Genomic DNA, 21,106 nt, shown 5'->3' with positions numbered 1-21,106 from the left:
ATAAAGCCCTGTGAGGATAGATTCAAGAAAAATGAGAAGGCAAAAGGGCAGACAGTGAGTAGAAATAACTTCCATGGAGTCTTGCTAAAAAAAAAGAGAGAAATCCAAGTTTTCCTTGATTCCCTTCCCTGTCCTCCATCAAAGTAAACAAGCTTTCTCTGTTACATATTTTTGTTGCACACTGTATTTTTTTCTTTATAACTGATATGGTTTGACTGTGTCCACATCCAAATCTCACCTTGAATGATAGCTTCCATAATCCTCATGTGTCTTAGGAGGGACCCGGTAGGAGGTAATTGAATCATGGGAATAGGTTTTTCCCATGTTGTTCTCGTGATTATGAATAAGTCTCACAAGATCTGATGGTTTTATAAAAGGCAGTTGCCCAGCACAGTTCTCTTGCCTGCTGCCACGTAAGACGTGCCTTTACTCCTCTTTTACCTTCTGCCATGATTATGAGGCCTCTCAAGCTGTGTGGCACTTTGAGTCCATTAACCCTCTTTTTCTTTATAAATTACCCAGTCTTGGGTATTTCTTCATAGCAGTATGAAAATGGACTAATACAGTAACTTAATAAACTATATATTTCTTATATGATTATTGACTATGTCCATTACTAGACTGTAAGTTCTACTATGGCAGGGACTGTCTTGTTCATTGCTCAATCTTCATTTCTTTGAACAGTGCCTGGCATATTTCTACAACAATTTGTTGGTGGTCTGAATAATTACAGGTTTAAATGTGAGATTTTTTTTCTATTTTATGTTAGTCCATTACGGTATGCTTTACTTATATAACTTAAATTCGATGCAAATTTCTTCTTAGTTTTCTTTTTCCAACACTTCTTATATTATCATACCAAAATTAAGTGAAATGTTTTTAATGGAAATGCTTCCCAAATTGTATTTCAATCAGCATGTCAAAAAAAAAAAAAAAAAAGAAGAAAGAAAGAAAGAAACAAAAGGTAAAATGGGCAGGAAAGCAAAGCCTGCTGGCTGATTAAAAAAAAAAAATCAGTGTGAATGGATTAATCTTAAGTACTGAGGGAATTCTAATAAACGTTCAGAATTAAATATAATGGCAAATGTTTCTCTATGATATCCAATTTCTATAATTTGCAATATCCATTTTCATAATGCTATTAGTGCCTTTGCTCAAACCACAGGATGATAGACAAAGCATATCTTTCAATAATCTGGTTACAACTAACACATGTGAACTAATCAAACAAGTAAAGAAAAAAACGGACAAATTACTTTTGATATTAGTACATTCAGGAAGTGAATTCCAAAAGAGAAAAGCTACTTGAAACTTTTATGCTAGGGATAAAAATTTCTGACTATACTGTTGTAATATTCTAAGTATCCAGAAAAATTAAGAGTATGCTTAGGTGTTAAAAAAAATCTGATCAATCTTATACTTCATACAGGTTTAGCATGAGGCCTCCACAGATTACAGAAGTCAGAATTTTAAATATTATATTTTTCTCCTTTCCTAAAGCTGACAAATTAAACAAAGAATTACAATCTATTAATTTACTTATTCAATAACAAAATTTTCCCAATAAAGCACAAGAAATTGAACAAAAACATACATATTGAACAAAGAAGCACAAGAAATTGAACAAAAACCTAACAAATAGGGAAAAAATTGACTTACCAGAAATATAAAAAGAATATCTCAAAGAAAACTCATGGCCAAAATGACATTATATGTGAAAATCATCATAAGCTATTTTAATAAAAGTGAATCTCCTTCACATAATTTTCCTTGTCCCCAACAAAAAAATCTTACTATTCATCAAGACAAAGATTATTGAGCAAAGTGAAAGAAAAAATTCTTATTTTTGAAATTATAAATTTCTGCCACATCAATATAAAAATGGGAAAAATAAGTGAATAAAAACCAATTAGAACAGAGAGCTGGATGTTCCCTACTGCTGAGTCTTAAGAAGTTTTAAGGCAGTAGTTCTAAATCAACTAGGACACAATGCCCAGTTCTTATGATGTCTGGAATAACTTAGGTACATCTTTTAAAAACTGTATGTTGTAAGAAAAGGTACATGGTCTAGGACTGGGTCCTCAGGGAATGAAAAAGTTATTGCTGTCACCAAACTGAAATATAATATTTTTAGCGAGTATATTTGAGCTTTAGCTACATATAACCTTCATTTATCCACAGTGGCCAAATTTATAATAGGCAAGTTGCAGTAATTGCCACGGAAATCAAACCCATTAGTTGGTCAAAATGAAACATTTTAGACAATATTTCTTAGAAGAGCCATACCCGTGGTGTGAGCCTGCAGTCCCAGCTACTGGGGAGGCTGAGGCACAGGATTGCTTGAGCCCAGGAGTTGAAGCTTGTAGTATACTATGATCATATTTATGAATAGTCACTGCACTTGAGCCTAGACAACATAGCAAGAACCTGTCTCTTAAAAAGCACTTTTTTTTTTGGAGACGGAGTCTCGCTCTGTCGTTCAGGCTGGAGTGCAGTGGCCCGATCTCAGCTCACTGCAAGCTCCATCTCCCAGGTTTGCGCCATTCTCCTGCCTCAGCCTCCTGAGTAGCTGGGACTACAGGCGCCCGCCACCATGACTGACTAATTTTTTGTATTTTTAGTAGAGACAGATTTTCACTGTCTTAGCCAGGATGGTCGCCATCTCCTGACCTCGTGATCTGCCCGCCTCCGCCTCCCAAAGTGCTGGGATTATAGGCGTGAGCCACTGCGCCCGGAGGTCTCCTGGAACTTAAAATTGACATTGGTAGTAGCGGTTTTGTTCAACCTCCCACTACCTTAAGATTTCTAAAGCACCCTTCAGAAGATGATGTAATCTCATCTGGTCCTTCTCTTGTGAGGCAGGCTGCTAAATGGTTTGAATACTGTCATGAAGCTCCCTGTAACTGCTCTGCTGAATCCATTTCAGCTTGTAGAACAAGACATATTTTTCCTCCTTCTTTTCCCTATTTATAACCTTAAAATTAGAAATGTTTATTTACTCACTGGGAAAAATTTAGAGAATTTCAAAAAAATTACTCATAATCTTATAATCTAAAGATGTCCAATTAAACATATTGCTCTTTTCTTTTAGACCTGTATTTCATTCACTTTTTAAACAAATTTGAATTATATAGTTCATCCTGATTTTCTCACTCAATATTACATGTAGGGTGTTTTATTTTAAAAATTATGTGACAATATTTTATTTAATGACTGCATAAATTTATAATAAATCCATAGGACAAAGTTTATCCTATGGATTTACTATAGTTTTCTTAATTAGACTAAGATTTAGATTATTTTCCATTTTGGTCACTATAAAAATGCTGAGTGAATCTAGTGTGTTAACATCTCTGCACATATATAAAGCATATTTTAATAAGTATAGCTAAAAGTAGACACACCCAGTACTTTATGAACTTAGTTTTGAAAAATATTTCTCTAGAAAACATACTCCAAGTTATACTTCAATGAGATAAAAATACATTATATAACATTTGACAAGTATAATCATTCTTCAAAATTGTTGTCAATTTACCAGTTAAATATTCTGGTTTGTTTTAAAAAGGCCAAATATTATGTTTTTTATTTATGTATTTGTCTATAAATTTCTCACTCAGGTCATTTTGTGTTCAGAATTTATTCCTTTGGGTGGGTTCTTGGTCTCGCTGACTTCAAGAATGAAGTCGCGGACGTTCGCGGTTAGTGTTACAGCTCTTAAAGATGGTCCAGAGGAGATCTGGCCCTGTAAATAGGGATTTTACCATTTGATGAGTGTTTTCAATATCCATATGAGAAGTTTGGTGGAGAGCTTTAAGTATTTTCCACTGGCTGGCTTTGGATATAAGTACCTTTCCTTCTTCTGTCGTTAACCACCCCAAGGGGAGAAAACTATGCTCCTGTGAAAGTCCCCATTCTGTTTCATTCGGGGAATACTGGGGCTTAATCTCTTGGAGGGGGTTGTTCCATACCAAGGGTCCTTCCATAGGTATTTCTAACGGGAGGTTTCGCCTGGCAGCAATTTTGGCCTCAGCATCTGCCCAACGGTTTCCTTCTGCCTTTTCTCCCTCACCTTTCTGATGGCTTTGGCAGTTTAAGACTGCCACCTCCTTGGGTTTCTGCACTGGGTGCAATAACTCCATAATTTTCTTGTGGTATTTAATGGGGGTTCCCCCAGATGTCAGGAACTCTCTTTCTTTCCATATTGCAGCATGAGCATATAGGATTAGACAAGCATACTTGCTATCTGTATACACATTTATTCTTCTCCCCTTTCCCAGTTCTAAGGCTCGGGTAAGTGCCATTAGTTCTGCTAACTGGGCGTTGGTCCCTGGGGGAAGAGACTTACTTTAAAGTATGGCTACATCACTAACTATGGCATAACCTGCCCTTCGTATCCCATTCTCCACAAATGAACTCCCATCGGTATATAGGTTAAGGTAGGATTAGCTAAGGGGACTTCTAAGAGATCATCTCGGGTGGCATAGATCTGGACTATAATTTGTAAGCAGTCATGCTTGATTGGTTCCCCATCCTCTGGGAGAAAAGTGGCAGGGTTGAGGGCCACACACGTATGTATTTGAAGCACCAGTCCCTGAAGGGTATTGCCTGATATCTAAGTAGGCAGTTGTCTGATAGCCATAAACTTCTTTTGGCACCTAGTATGCCATTTACATTATGAGTAGTCCAGACAGTGAGATCTTTCCTTGTGTTATTTTGATAGCCTGTGACACAAAGAAGGCTACCACTGCAACTACCCTTAAACAGTGAGGCCAGCCTTTTGATACTACATCAGTTTCCTTACTTAGGTATGCCACTGGTTGTGGGGTTGTTCCACCAGTCTGAGTAAGGACGTCAAGAGCTATTCCTGCTCTCTGTGACATATAAAGAGAAGTTTTGTCCTGTGGGAAGGCTTAAAGCTGGAGCTTGTACTAGGGCCTGCTTTAAGGTTTTGAAGGCTCTTTCTGCCTCTGGTTCTTATTCTACTAGATGGGTATTTGCCCTCTGGGTCTTCTTGATTAGAGTATAGAGGGGCCCAGCTATCTCATTATATCTGGGGATCCATAGTTGGCAAAAGCCAGTGATTCCAAGGAATCCCTGCAACTGTTTAAATGTCTTAGGGTGAGGATAAGCCAATATAGGCTGTATTCGTTCCTTGCTGAGGGCCCTGTTCCCTCTGGCTAACATTAGGCCTAGATATTTGACCTGCTATAGCAAAGCTGGGCCTTTGAACTAGAAGCCCTGTACTCTTGATTAGCTAGAAAGTTCAAGAGATCTAGAGTAGCCTGCTGGCATGAGGCTTCCAAACTGGCAGCCAAAAGTAAATCATCCACACACTGAAGGACCAGAGTGCCTGGACTTGAGAAGTAGCCTAGCTCTTGGGCCAGTGCCTGACCAAACAGGTGAGGGCTATCCCTAAACCCTTGGGGCAAGACCATCCTCGTAAGTTGGGACATGTGGTCAGTGGGATCCTCAAAGGCAAAGAGAAACTGGGAGTCATAGTGCAGGGGAATACAGAAGAAGGCATCCTTGAGGTCCAGAACAGTGAACCATTCTGCTTCCTCTGGTATTTGAGAGAGCAGGGCATAGGGGTTGGGTACAATTGGATATAGAGGAATTACTGTCTCATTGATGAGTCTAAGATCTTGCACTAGTCGCCATTGACCGTTTGGTTTTTGTATTCCTAGAATTGGGGTGTTGCAGGGACTGCTGCATTTTACTAAACCTTGAGCTTTTAAATGTTTAGCAATATCCTGTAATCCTTTACGAGCTTCAGGCCTTAAGGGATATTGCCTTTGATAAGGAAAAGTGGTGGGACCTTTTAGCCTGATTTGGACTGGGTGGGCATTCTTTGTTCTTCCAAATTGTCCTTCCAATGCCCAGACTTCAGGGTTGATTCCTTCCTCAAGTAGGGGATAACAAATGGGTAACTTGTTCCCCATATTCATGTAGATAATAGCTCCAGCCTTGGCTAATATATCCCTCCCTAATAAGGGTGTGGGACTTTCAGGCGTAACACGAAAGGCATGTGAAAAGAGCAAAGTCTCCCAAATACAACTGAGGAGGTGGGAGAAACACCTGGTTACAGGCTGTCCCAGGATTCCCCGGATGGTAATGGACCTTGAGGACAGTCGTCTGGGACAGAAGATTAACACTGAGAAGACTGCACCAGTGTCCAGGAGGAAGTCAATTTCCTGGCCCTCAATGGTTAAATGTACCCAGGGCTCAGTGAGGGTGATGACATGAGCTGGAGCTTGCCCCAGGCACCCTCAGTTCTGTTGTTGGATCATCTGGTTTGGGGCTTCTGGCCCAGAGAACCTTTGTCCTCTGGGGCAGTGCACCTTCCATTCATTGCCTCGGCATAGTGGACATGCGCGAGGGGGCAGCTTCTCAGTGGACAATCTTTTGTAAGGCGTCCTTGTAAACCACACTGATAACAAGCCCTACTGGGCAATTGGCCTGCTCCATTTTCTGTTTTCACGGAACAACCAAGGTTTGTTTGTCTGAGGGCCATGACTAAGGCTGTGGCCTTTCTCTGACCTCACTTTCCCTTTTGGGCCTGTTCCTCTTGGTCCCTATTATAGAACACTGAGGTTTCCAGGTTTAATAATGCCTCCAGATTTTGTTCCTGACCTAGGGCTCACTTTTGGAGCTTTCTTCTGATATCTGTGGCTGATTGGGTAATAAACTTATCTTTTAGGATCAATTGACCCTCGAGTGAGTCAGGTGAAAGGGGAGTGTATTTTTTTAAGGCTTTCCATAGCTGCTCGAGGCAGGCAGAAGGATTTTCTTCCTTTCCCTGAGTTATGGTGGACATCATTGAATAATTCACGGGCTTTTTCCTAATTCTTCTTAGTCCTTTCAGAACACAGGTTAACAGATGTTTATGACTCCAGTACCCATTATCTGAGTCAAGGTCCCAGTGGGGATCCATACTGAGGACAGCTTGCTGACTGGTAGGGAATTTGTCCCTTTCTTCAGCTGTCATTCTATCATTTACTTGACTAAGATACCAAGTATCTCCAAACTCTCAGGCTGCAGTTAAAGCCACATTCTTTTCATTAAAGGCTAGGGTTGGATCTAACAATAGCATGACATCTCTCCAAGTGAGATCAAAGGTTTGCCCTAGACCCTGTAGGACACTTATGTAACTATCAGGATCATCTGAAAACTTCCCAAGGTCTGCCTTGATCTGCTTTAAATCAGAGAGGGAGAAGGGGCATTTACCTAGGTTAGGCCAAATTCCCCTCCCCCTACAGCTTGAAGGGGTCATAACTGATAGCCCAGGGGGTTTTGTGGTTCTTTTGGAGATTTCTTTGCTTGTTTCCTTCTGGGCGGGGGAGATTAGAGGAGGCTTATCATTAATAGGAAGGGGAACTATAGGGAGGCTAGGATATGGGGGTAAGCTGAGAGGTCCTCCTGTGGGATGTAAATTGCAAGCTTTGCATAGTTGTGGATTCTCCTTCAATGAAAAGAAAGCTTGGACATAAGGTATTTCACTTCATTTGCCTTCTCTCTTACAGAAAAGGTCAAGTTGCAGGATAGTATTGTAACTTATACTTCCCTCAGGTGGCCATTTTTCCCCATCAGAGAGAGAATATTGGGGCCAGGCCATACTGCAGAAAAAAATGAGCTGCCTCTTTTTCAGGGTTTGCAGGTCAAATTGGTTCCAATGGCTTAGGATGCATTTCAAGGGTGAGCCTGTTGATGCCTGGGTATTTCCCATCTGAAAGACAAAACCACCTGCAGTTTTGGTTTGTTTGTTTTTCCCCCTGCCCAAGAACCCACAACAGTCCCTGGACCCTGCTGATTGGAATAGTTGTGCTCACGGACGCAGCAGCAGAAACACCTTTTGCCCAAGAACCCGTAAAGGTCCCTAGACCCTGCTGATGGGAATAGTTGCACTCACCGACACAGCAGCAGAAACACTAGTTTTCCTCCTAGACCACAAGGAGGACTGAGAAAGGTCAGATTTAGTGACCCTTACCAACACATTTTCAAAAACCTGCACCCTTGCTTGTCCTCCTAGACCACAAAGAGGACTGAGAAAAATCGGATTTAGTGGCCCTTACTGACACATTCTTGGAAATATGTTACAGCCCTAAGGATTCTCCTGTTAGTATTGGGACTTAAAGATGTTATGCCCCAAAAATGAAGTGGAGAGCAATATCCTGATGGAGGGGAGGGATCTCCAGAGTTTGAAAAGCGATGCCTTTTGTCCTCACTTATATGAATAGGAAGGATACAATTTCTGAGGCTCCCCATATCCTAGCTTCAGGAATAGCTTTTTTTTAGGCCTACTTGTCTGAGGAGAGATCCTAAAATTCCAGGTAGTACCCTCCTACCGACAGGGCTTTGGGCAAAAATTATGTCTTTCTGATTGGTGAGCCTGGGTGCCCAAGGAAGGTAACAGAGTCCTGAAGTTTATACTAGAAATCATTCTTATAGGAGAAACTAGAAAAGCACCAGAGACAGGGAGTGGTTTTTAGAAGCGGGACTAGCCTCGGAGAAGAGAGGTGAGAGGAAGTTTGTCTGACAGGCATTAGGACCCAGGAGGCAAGGGTCAGCATAGATAGGATAGAAGGACGAGTCTCACTTGGGCAACATGACTTTGAGAGTTCCACTCGTGGCCACAGCGTCAACCAACTTGTTGTCAGGACCCTGGAACTGAATGGCTTTCCTCTCTGTTGACCCTTGGCTCAGCCCGGAAGTACAGGAACAACAGAAGCCGGTTCCAGGGAAACCAATGCTCCCAACTCCGAAGAATCGGGAGTTGTTAGAGAGCCCTTTCCCAGAAAGCCTGACACCTGTGTCTTTAGTCCGACGGTCACTAAAGTCGCTTTTAACTGGCTGACAGGTGCCCAGTATTTAGCCCCTGAATTCTAAGGAAAAATAGGACAGAATAGCAAGTGAAAGGGGTCTGATGGTACTTACCACTTGGTGATAGTCCCATCTGGGTTGCCAAAATGTGTCCTGAATTTATTCCGTCCAATGGGTTCTTGATCTTGCTGACTTCAAGAATGAAGCCGCAGATGCTCACGATGAGTGTTACAGCTCTTAAAGATGGTGTGTGCGGAGTTTGTTCCTTCAGATGTTCAGATGTGTCCAGAGTTTCTTCCTTCTGGTGGGTTAATGGTCTTGCTGACTTCAGGAGTGAAGCTGCAGACTTTCATAGTGAATGTCACAACTTTTAAAGATGGCACATCCAGAGTTGTTTTTTCCTCCAGGTGGGTTCGTGGTCTTGCTGACTTCAGGAGTGAAGCCACAGACCCTTGAGGTGAGTGCTACAGCTCATAAAGCTAGTGCAGACCCAAAGAGTGAGCAGCAGCAAGATTTATTGTGAAGAGCAAAAGAACAAAGCTTCCAGTGTGGAAGGGGACTCCAATGGGTTGCCGCTGCTGGCTTGGGTGGCCAGCTTTTATTCCCTTATTTGGCCCTGCCCATGTCCTACTGATTGGTCCATTTTATAGAGTGCTGATTGGTCCATTTATACAGAGTGCTGATTGGTGCGTTTACAAACCTTTATGTAGACACAGAGCACTGATTGGTTCGTTTTTACAGAGTACTGATTGGTGCACTTACAAATCTTCAGCTAGACACAGAGTGCTGATTGGCATGTTTACAATCCATTAGCTAGACAAAAAAAGTTCTCCAAGTCCCCACCCGATCCAGAAGCCCAGCTGGCTTCACCTTTTAATTTGTCATTTTTAAAATTAGGGTATATCATGGAAAACAGTGATTCTGAATTGTCATTTGAAATTGGTTAGACCCTTATTTATTGTACTTAATTTTTTTAATATTATGAATCCTCCAATTCTAAAGAAAATCCTTCAGTGTTTTATACTTAACTAGAGGTAGATCAAGATGGTCATAGTCATGGGTTAATTATCATAAGAGTGATAATTCACTTCAAAACCACCTCTAAGTTTAACTGATCATACACAATATTTTCTGAAACAAACAGTCTAGTAAATGCAGTTTGCTATAACACTCATAGTTTTCAAGGTTTCAAATCAAGGATCCTAAGAACTAGTAGGCTTTCCATGATTACAGGAAAACTCTGCCCTCTTTAGTAAAGAGATGGCCAGAGGACCAATTTCACTGTGACAAAAAACAAGAGATTTAATTTAGATTGTGTAGTAACTGGTATGTAAATATCAGTAACCTTTCTTATCTATCAGAAGAGGCTAATGGTTAATCCTATGTTTTGTGTTCTCAAAAGCACTTGGGTCAACAGTGTGTCATTCTTTCGAAAAGTAAGTGGAAAACAGAAGGCACAGGATCTGTGGTTTAACTTTAATCAAGACTAAGTCAAAGTTGTCTAGGTCCTATAAATTTATTTTACAGATCTTAGCTTTTCTATTATTGATCTGTAAACACTTCTTAAATCAATTACTTCAGACTTTTCTCAGCATAGTTGAAAATCCCATGTATTTGCTTTTTAGTTTTGTTTCTGTGGATGCAGAAGTGTTTTTAATTATGTAAGAACTTATTAATTTGTTTTCTTCTACTACTTCTATATCTATATGAGAAAGTCCTTCTCCATATGGTTAACTACCAATATTTTCCAATTTTAATGCCTTATGAAAACTAACTCCTTTATCAGCTATTGTGTGATGTGAAGAATAATTTTATACATTTTCTGAGTGGTAATTCCAAATAAACCACATATGGTGGTCTTAAATTTTCTAGGGCCCCTTCTGGTCTATTTTCAATCACTTGTTTCTTCTGATAGTTTTAATTACCATTGTTTTAAAATATACTTTAAATATCTGATAGAGCAATTCTACCTTAAACATTTGGTCATTCTTTCCCCAAGATATTTTCAGCTAGTGCTATTTATTTTACAGGATAAATTTTGGAGTTGTTTAATTTTCCTCTTCATCCCTCCAGAAAAAAAATTCCATTGGATTTAGTTGGAAAATATATTTTTAAACTAATTTGTGTTGAGTTAATGAGTTATGTCTTTCAGTTTTGGAACATGGTACTTTTATCTATGCAAATATTTGTGTGTTTGTATGTATTTGTGTGCCCACACATGCAACTTAATAAAGTTTCATAGTTTGAACAATAAATCTCAAATTTAGGGTTATTCCTAGTTATCATATGGCTTTTATTGCTAAATGTAATTGAAGTAATTTTCCCCTTATATCTTCTACATTTTACTGCTATGGTTTTAAGATGACAATTGCTATATAATTTGTATCTATTTTTTCTAATTTATAGTAGAAAATCTTAATATACATTTTAATATTCAATTTTCCTTGTGTTCTTGGGATAAATCCTATTTGGTTCTGTCAAATGTTCATCAAATAATCTGCTGAGGTCAAGCATTGACTTAACCCGGAGGTGGTTGACAGTATACCACCCTGGCACAAGGATTATTTTCAGCAGAAAGCAATTGAAAAAAAAAGGTAGACAGAAGAAACACTCTCTGCCCTCCCACTCTCTCCACTAGGAAAGGCAGAACAATTCTTAGAGACAAATCTAGACTCTTATCAGCCCAGAGACGACACCAGAAGAATCTACATAACAAATCTTTCTAAAGAAACCTTAGTTTTCTACAGCTGTCCCCAATATATTCACTTTCCTACAATATGCCACCCCTAGAAGCTCAAGTTCTTTGCCTTTAGAAGCTCAAAGTCCTTTTCCTTTATTTTGTCACTTCTCTTATTTATTGTTCTTTTGTTAAAATGTTATATAAGCCCAAGTTCTAATCACCTCTTTGAGTTACTCACCACCGAATTTTCCCACATATGCATGATATATGTGTTAAGAAAATTCCGTTTTTCTCGTTTTAATTTGTCTTTTGTCAGTATCATTGCTAGCGTTCCAGCCAATGAAGCTAAGATAGTCTGAGAAACAAAACAAAAAACAAAAAACAAAACAAAAAAAACACTTCTCTACACCAACTAAAGGAAAAATCTCTATCTCTCCTACAACTACTGCTACTCTCGGTACTTCACTTCTCACACCAGATGTATGGGATTTTTCCCCCCACAACAACTGGGTATCTTACAATTCAATTCCATTCTTATCTACCTTAGGTTAGCATGGACTGCACAAGTTAAGAGCTCAGTTTCACAAGACTGTCCTCACTCCCCAGTTCAGATGCCAATTGCAAGTCCAGGTTGTCACATGTGCTACTGACTGCCCAGCAATAAATCAGAGGTTCCCACGATCCCCTCCTCAGGTTTGATAATTTACTAAAACAACTCACAAAATTCAGGGAAACACTTTACTTGTGTTTACCTACTTACTACAAATGATATAGTTCAGGAACAGTCAAATGAAAGATGTATATGGCAAGATATGGAGTCTGGGCACAGAGCTTCACTGTCCTTTCTGGGTACACCATCCTCCCAGCACCCTCCATGTGTTCACCAACTCAACTTTCTGAACTCTCCTTTTGGGGTTTTATGAGGGCTTCATTACATAGAAATGATCAATCACATCATTGGCGATTGCTGATTAAGTCAATTTCCAGTCCCTCTCCCCTACCCAGAGGTTGGGCTGTAAGTTCTAAACTTCTGATCACAGGATTTGTTCCTCTGGATAGATGGGTAGAAGATAAATACTTTTTTCCTTCCCTATACCACAGAGCTTGTAAACTCTATTTAGAGAAATTGAAAAAGAGTCATAAAACTTTTGGGGAAAAGGAAATAGAAAATAGTATGTTTTGTGAATTAGTTCTAAGTAAAGAACAGATATATAGTTGATTAACATTGCAAGTGATAACTGACATTGCTAATGTACTCTTCCTTCCCTGTCCCCTTCTTTATTTCTTTGTTTTTCCAATCTGTTTTTGCCCTGTCACCCATAGAAGAGGCAATAGGGAGACAATCTAAACTTTTCCTCCAAGCAGCACAATTTTAAGAACAGGAATCAGAATAAATATTTCTAATCTAAACAAAACACAAGTTTGGTTTCTTAGTATTGATTAACATGTCTTCTCTTATTTAATTCTCAAAACAACCTCATGAGGCAGTGAATGGTAACAGGTGTTCTGTAAGGCAAGAATGGTAGAAGTATACATCATTTTCATAGATGCTACAGTCTCCCCACAAGAAGCTGTGGTCTTCTTGGTGCTGAATTGGCTTAGGAACCAAGAAAGCTTGGTGCTCATCAACATTCTCCTAAATAGAAACAGAAATATTCTAATGCACTTACTTCTAGGATAGTATTGTAAATCTGAAGAATAAAAAAGACAGTGGTTTAGCAATTGACTTTTTTATCCACTCTGAGAGGACCCTACCTGCACGGAGAGTGACACCTGTATGTGGGCCCTTCTTAGGAAGGCCAAAGCCAGCAAAAAGCCATACATCCTCTTTCGCTGGGCTTTTACTTCATTACACATTTATTTCTTGATTAAGTAAACTGGGAATTCATAGACCATAGTGTGCATGGTGGTGGGGTGTCTCCTCTCACAAATGAGGAAACTGAGTCTTAGAAAGATTTGAGCTCATTCCCAAAGTCACTTAACTAGTATGTGGCAGAACAGAGATATGGACCCAGAACCATCAGATTTCAGAACTGTGGACTTCTATGTCCCATGGTGTCCAGAAATCTTGGTTGACCACCCAAAATGCTTTTCCATTTCCCTTCTCTCTAGTCACCTCTGGTCAGGCATGGCCATGTGACAATTCTGGCCAGAGATTTAAGTCTGCTACAGGATTCTTGGAAACATGTTTGCTTTCCTGATAGGGATAATCCTCCCTGTGCCTTCTTTCATCAATGTAATGATGAGAACTGAAATAGCCATTATGCAACCATCAGGAAAAGCCAAAATAATTGAAGTACCTTTAGTGCTGGTAGAGTTCAACTGTTGAACTAGCAGTGCGCCTGCATTTCTCTTTGAAAATAATGAGTTTAAATCACAGTAACCAGGTTTCTAACTACTACCAATTGATAAACTCATGTAATGCCTTTTGCTGTGATTATTTTGCCTTATTAATTTAAAGTCTTAATTTTGTTGTGTTTTTGTCTAAAACTACTTCATTCATTCTTTACTTTTAGTATTTCTGGGCAAATTTAATCTAGGTGTGATCCATGTAAGAAACGTTGTTGGACTTTGTTTTTAACTAAACCTGAGATTTTATATCTTAATTTTAAATCTGACAAAAGTTTAACAGTAAGTCTATTTCAACATCCTATAAGAAGAGACTAGTGTATGTCACATGTAAGCCACATATTGAATATAAAACAATCTAAACATGTTTCATAAGAGAAAATCAGTAGCATAGTGATTCATGGGAAACCAGTTACCTATTAATTTTTTTCCTGGTCCAAATCCTTTGTAAACATGCAGATGACCATGACAGACCAAAGTTGTTGGCTTCATCGGGAAGTTGATAATATTAAGCTGAATGATGTGATTTAAAGGGGCTACTAACCTCCATTGGCAACTATGGCACAGATGAAACAAAGTCAGAAATTATTTCTAAACAGAATATATTGTTAGTTATTTTGCTCAGAAATTAATGCATCAATGTTATTGACCCCCAGTGAGCCTTAGTTTTTGTGTCTGTTTCCTTACGGTTGTGAGAGAGAAAGATTTGTACTTTAAATTATATTAAATTTATTACCTAATACCTAATTTGCCAAAATTTGTAAAGTTCACACATTATGGTGAATGGTTGACCAATTGTGGGTATTGCTTTAAATTCTGATTGAAAATTTACAAGATCTGAAGGATGTACATGTGCCAGAATTTGCCCCAAACTCCCATGCATCATTTATTAAGTATCTACTATGTGCCCAAGTAGTTTACATACATTATATCAGCCTCCAACATTCTTTGTAGAGATTTGACTTTTCACTTTGCTAGTACATGGTCTATTTTGTTGAGAAAGTACAATTCATAAACAAGAACCTTCTTACATTGTTTTGTTTTGTTTCCATATTAAAGGCCATAGATTAGGGGTTACCTAAGAGTGTATTCTTTATGGAAAAGAGGTGAAGAATAATGTTTTAAGTAAATACCAAGTGTTGATGTCAGTCAAGCCATTTTTTCCACATACTTCTTCCATTATAATAATCATTCCTTCCTTACCTCATAGTAGTTCTGTGAGAATTTCTTGGGATCTGCATGATCCCTTCTGGCTTGATCAGAAGAATATCCTCACAAGGGACCAAGTGCTCTCTGTTTGAACTTTGGGAAAGTCTGGTTATTTTACTGTCCTTTGGACCTAGAAGAATAGGAAGCAGAGAAAATGAGAATAAAACCAATGTTTAACAGGCTTCCTATATGCCTTTTCAGATCAAGGTAAACAGCTCTCTTCCCTAATTGTCATGGGAAAACAAGTAATTCTTAGGAGGTGGTTGGTTTCACTGAAAATTTTCTCCATCTTAAATATTCAAAAGGTACAGGAAACAAGCACATCTCTCAGAATGATCTCTGACATAGCCTAGGGTCTATGGAAGATTACAGGACACAGCTATGGATAATACCTGTTAACTGCCTAATTCCATCTGAAAGCAGTATTCTTAATATATTCTTCCAAGAGAAAACTTTCATATGATATAAATGCTTTATTACTCATTTAACTTTTTCCAAATATGCAGTATACACAGGTCTAGAAAAATATATTCTCAGCAATGCTTTTAGGTGCCAAGGGGGGAAGCTAGCTTTCAGTTGTCTATATCAAGAAGAAAAAAACCTCACTAATTACATGTTCTAAAGTTTAATCTGACAACTCTGAATTACATCGTTTACACTTACAATGCTAGAATATAATATTTGTGTAGTTTGTTTTCAAAACTTATTCTAGTTTTTTATTATATCGTTACAAAGAAAATTCTAATCAGAGATAATAAATTGTCCACAGCTAATCAACCAGCTAAGATTTAGAAACCAAATCTTCTGAGTCACAAGAATTATGGCTGCAGAAACCATTCTTTGTGGTATAAAACTGCAGCCACAGACAAAAGTTATCTTGCAACCAACATATCTTAGCCATTTTCAGAAATCATATACAATTCAATCAAGTTCTCTATTGAGCAGTTTCCCTTTTGGACCTGATCAAATCTTAGGTGACTTAAGTAGATTTTCCTTTCAAACATATACCAATTTCCCCACAGAAACATAATTTCTTTCAAAATGCTGTGTAGGTTTTGAAATATTCCTAAATAGAGTAATATTGATTTTTTTAGCCTTTACGAGTTTATAAAATAACCAGACATACCTAGGACTTTCAAGACTATACAGCTTATGCCAAATGCACCTTGTACAAAGGACTGGAATGTCACCCTCACCCGTGGTCCAGGACTCATGAAAGTCATTGAGTAAAGTCTTCTCCCATGTAATCCACCTAGGTTAAAAAGTGAACTCTAGTAAAAAAAATAAGAATGACAATTTTACAGCAGTTTCTATATTTTAGGCAGAGCAATTAATTTAACCCATGAGGTAGGAATTGATTCTATTTTGTAAAACGAGGAAACAGGATTCCAGAACACAAGTGACTCACTCAGCATCACAAACTAGTGGGGTAGGAAGTTAGGATCTTCAACTTGGGTCCATGTATTTAATATCCATCATTATCTACTTGTTGCAGTGCTTCCTGAAGGACAGTAGGTAGTAAATTATTTTATCTCTAAAATGACTGATATGACCAATTTCTCCTAGAAAAGTAACCTACTTATTAAAAATACCTCACCATGAAGATCTATGATGGAAAACATTTTCTACTTGAAAATGTATTATTTCCCTATAGTCAGTCTTTTATTGATTGCTTTGAGAACCTAAGTCAAAGATAGAAGGGAAAATTATAATCATAATTCTGAAATGATTCAGAGGGCTGATTAAGCATGTGTGGAAAGAACGTGTGAATTTCTTAGGATCAAACTCTTCTACATTAAGAATAATTCAGTATCACTTTGTAACATTTATTTAAATTCACCTGCTCAGAAAGATATCTGCTGATTGTACTACATACAACTATGTGGCACCTACATCCCAGATACTTCTTTTCTCCTTTCCCACTTTATTTTTTCTTCCTTAGTTCTTCCATCTAAGATGCCTTATATTTTATCTTATTATGTGTTTTCTCCCTGCTAGAATATAAGCTTGATAGGGGCAGAAAATTTTATTTTTTTCACTACTGAATCATCAGAACCAAGATGACTTAGTCCCTGGCTAATAGTAGGTGCTTCACAAATACTTGTAGGATAAAAGGAGGGAGGGGATAAGAGCCAAGAAAGAGAAAAGAAGAAAAACATTCGTTGGCATTTTAAAATATACAATGGTGAAATGCTATTTGAAGAATGACCTAATATTTCTTTGTAGCAAATAGAAGTGAATGTAACTTTTAAATGAATTGCTACCTTTAACAGGGAGAAACAGCATTTTACAGTAAAGAATGCTATATAATTTAAGTAAAGAATAATATTTCCATTACAGGCTTGCTATTCTCCTAGATGTAATCTGAAGGGACAGAACAATTCCACAAAGTTCAAGCTGACAATTTCAAAAATTAAAGAAATGCTAGGTTGGAAAATTATAGGGATTCCTTAGGTAATCTACAATGAAGTCAAGCATGGTTTTCAATAGGCAATAATGATAAAGGCAAGTTTCCCCAGAAAATGTGTCTCTCCGTATAAGAATATAGTATATTATAGAAACAGTGCTATCAAGTCAGAAGAAAAAGACTTTTTAAAAAGAAAGCAGCTATAGTCACTTTACCATATGAGAAAATATATTTCAGCATGATTTTGAGTTTTTTTTTAAATTAAACATTCTGACCTCAGAATGGGGAATAAATTTTTAAGCATGAAAGTAATGAGATAAAAACCAAAGATCAAAGACAGGTATAGATAAGCAACTAAATTTTAAAAAATTTACATTAACATAATAAATAATATGAAAGCAAATGGCAATACTAAGAATAAGCATTAAGAATAAATTAATGACAAAGGAAAGCATTAAGAATAAACTTATGACAACATTAAGAATAAGCATTAAGAATAGATGTGACCAAGGAAAAATATCTTTTATATAAAGTTCATAAAGCAATAAAAAGAATAATACTGAAATTTTAAAAATGTACAAAAGACAATGGCAATTAATTTTTAAACAAACAAGCTGGGTCCAGTAGCACGTGCCAGGTATTTGGGAGGCTGAACTAGGAAGATCTTTTGAGCCCAGGAGTTCGAGGTCAGCCTGGGCAAAATAGGGAGACATAGTCTTAAAACAAAGAAAAATAAAAGCAAAAAAGAAATTATCTCCATTAATGATTATTTTTAAAGGACAATTGCCCATTAAATTGACATATTAGGTTCTGGGCATGGTGAAAGAAGATCCTTGGCACTGCTAATGACCGTGAAAATTAAGTTAGCCTTTCTGAAGAGTAATTTAACAAATCTTCATGAAAAAAAACAAGCTCAGCAAAAATTCATGAAAAAGAAAACGTTTCGAGTCCCTAGGTGTTGACCTCATTGGAAGTATACAGAAGGGAACAGAGAGCAAGGTCTCTGCTCTCATGAAGCTTTCATTTTAGTCAGGTAAATGAAGATGGTTTCATAGAGAGATCAAAGATGAAATGAAAGCCAACATAACAGACAATGGCTGTGGGAAGGAATGCATGATGCTACTTTAGACTGAGAGGCCCTCTTTGAGGAGGTGACTATTCTCTTGTTCACTTATTTATGAAGTGTCTTCTACATGTCGGGCACTGTTCTAGGCACTGAGGCTTCTTGATCCAAACAGGCAAAAATTCCAGCTCTCATGAAACTCATACTCAATCGGGAAGACACAGATAAGCCATAATCATGAAAAAAAATTATACTGTGTTAGATTCTAATCTTTTAACCCCGGACTTCAAACTTTTTGGCACCAGGGACCACGTTCGTGGGAGACATTTTTTTCCACAAACAGTGGGAGGGATGGTTTTGGGATGAAACTGTTCCATCTCAGATCATCGGGCATTAGATTCTCATAAGGAGCAGGCATCCTAGATCCTTTGCATGTGCAGTTCACATTCCTAGGAGAATCTAATGCTGCCACTGATCTAACAGGAGGCGAAGCTCAGGTGGTAATGCTTGCCCGTTGTTCACCTCCTGCTGTGTGGCCCAGTTCCTAACAGGCCACGAGTTGGTACTGGTCTGCGGCCTGGGGGTTGGAGGGTTGGAGACCCTTGTGTCAGAAGATAATAAGTGCTCTAAGAAAAGGGAACTGAGAAGTCTGGAGGCAGGGGCGTGATGCAACTTACATCAGTCAAGGTTGGTCTCATTAAGAAGGTGACCTTCCATCAAGAATTGAAGGACATGAGACACAAGGATGAGAAGGAGCTCTTTGAAGTGCTGGGAATAGACAGACAATGGTCCCAAGGTGAGAATGAGAGGTATTGGGAACCCATGAGCTAACAGAGAGGGAGTCTTCCAGGGAGTGTGAATTTTATTCTCGCTGCAAGAAGCCCTGGAACTGTTCTAATCAAGGGGGATGGAGGAGGTGATCCGATTCTAGGGGGAAACGTGCCAAGCAGGTAGGCTAATTAATTGTGTCACTGTAGTCTAAATTAGATTGTACTTATAAAGAAAGATTCTTTAAGCAAACATTTTTGCTTTCTAACCCAGTGATTTAATCTCTCAGAGTTTGTCCTAAGAAAACAATCCCACCCTCGCAGCAGTTTCCCCGGCCTCTACGCACTTTGGAATCAAGCACAAATAGATGCCACACACATGGTCAATGACATACACAAACTTATTTTCTTTCCAGATTTCCCCATTAACCAAATTATTTCAATCACCTCCCACCTCCCTCCTTACTGCGAGCCAAAAAGCTTTCATTCCATGTGTGCAGACAGGAGGAGGCAAGTTTGTTTTGTTGAACAAAAACAGGTTTCTCTGTGCATGAAATGAAAAATGAGTGCTGGCGTGTTTTCAGCAGATCTTTTCAATCCTGCCACTTTAAAAGCCTTTAATGTATTTTTGCTTTATTTTTTCATTCACCTTCCTCCCCTGCTCTATTTTTAACCATCTTCTGACTTGCTCTTTTACAATATATATTCTTCCAGCATTCTGGCATGGTTCCACTATGTTTGAAGAAGTTGAGCCCTCTTGCCTTTTTTCCTCCTCCCTACACACACACACACACACACACACACACACACACTCAACCTTAAGCATATTTGCTATCTCAATTCGAAGTACTTGAAAATGTTAAGGGTTTTTTTTTTTTTTTTCTTTTCTAATTCTGTGAAGAAAGCCAGTGGTAGCTTGATGGGGATGGCATTGAATCTACAAATTACTTTGGCAGTATGGCCATTTTCATGATATTGATTCTTCCCATCCATGAGCATGGAAGTTTTTCCACTTGTTTGTGTCCTCTCTTATTTCCTTGAGCAGTGGTTTGTAGTTCTTCTTGAAGAGGTCCTTCACATCCATTGTAAGTTGTATTCCTAGGTATTTTATTATCTTTATAGTAGTTGTGAATGAGAGTTCACTCATGATTTGGCTGTTTGTCTGTCATTGGTGTATAGAAATGCTTTTGAAAAATGAGCCTGTATAGCCAAGACAATCCTAAGCAAAAAGAACAAAGCTGGAGGCATCACACTACCTGATTTCAAACTGCACTGCAAGGCTACAGTAACCAAAACAGCATGGTACTGGTACCAAAACAGATACATAGATCAATGGACCAGAACAGAGGCCTCAGAAATAATGACACACATCTACAACCATCTGATCTTTGACAACTCTGACAAAAACAAGCAATGAGGAAAGGATTCCTTACAAAATAAATGGCTTTGGGAAAACTGGCTAGCCATATGCAGAAAACTGAAACTGAACCCGTTCCTTACGCCTTATACAAAAATTAACTCAAGATGGATGAAAGACTTAAACATAAGACCTAAAACCACAAAAACCCTAGAAGAAAACCTAGGCAATACCATTGAGGACATAGGCATCGGCAAAGAGTTAATGACTAAGACACCAAAAGCAATGGCAACAAAAGTCAAAATTGACAAATAGGATCTAATTAAACTAAAGAGCTTCTGCCCAGCAAAAGAAACTATCATCAGAGTGAACAGGCAACCTACAGAATGGGAGAAAATTTTTGCAATCTATCCATCTGACAAAGGGATAATATCCAGAATCTATAAGGACTTCA

The 21,106-nt window shown here is 38.3% G+C and overlaps 1 protein-coding gene across 1 annotated transcript in view; it reads right to left on the bottom strand.

The window, feature by feature from the left end:
• The window catches only part of OVCH1 (ovochymase 1), an 85,656-nt gene that overhangs the window by 11,473 nt on the left and 53,077 nt on the right, over positions 1 to 21,106 (bottom strand). Inside the window, 6 exon segments of the mRNA XM_011979579.1 lie at positions 794 to 823; positions 826 to 859; positions 11,740 to 11,845; positions 14,266 to 14,405; positions 15,053 to 15,188; positions 16,185 to 16,310. Coding sequence (XP_011834969.1) covers positions 794 to 823; positions 826 to 859; positions 11,740 to 11,845; positions 14,266 to 14,405; positions 15,053 to 15,188; positions 16,185 to 16,310 — 572 coding nt within the window.

This window comes from Mandrillus leucophaeus, unplaced genomic scaffold (assembly GCF_000951045.1).
Source record: "Mandrillus leucophaeus isolate KB7577 unplaced genomic scaffold, Mleu.le_1.0 Scaffold203, whole genome shotgun sequence".
Classification (NCBI taxonomy): Eukaryota; Metazoa; Chordata; class Mammalia; order Primates; family Cercopithecidae; genus Mandrillus; species Mandrillus leucophaeus.
The sequence above is the reverse complement of the archived record's forward strand: the minus strand, read 5'-3'. Positions and strand labels throughout refer to the sequence as shown.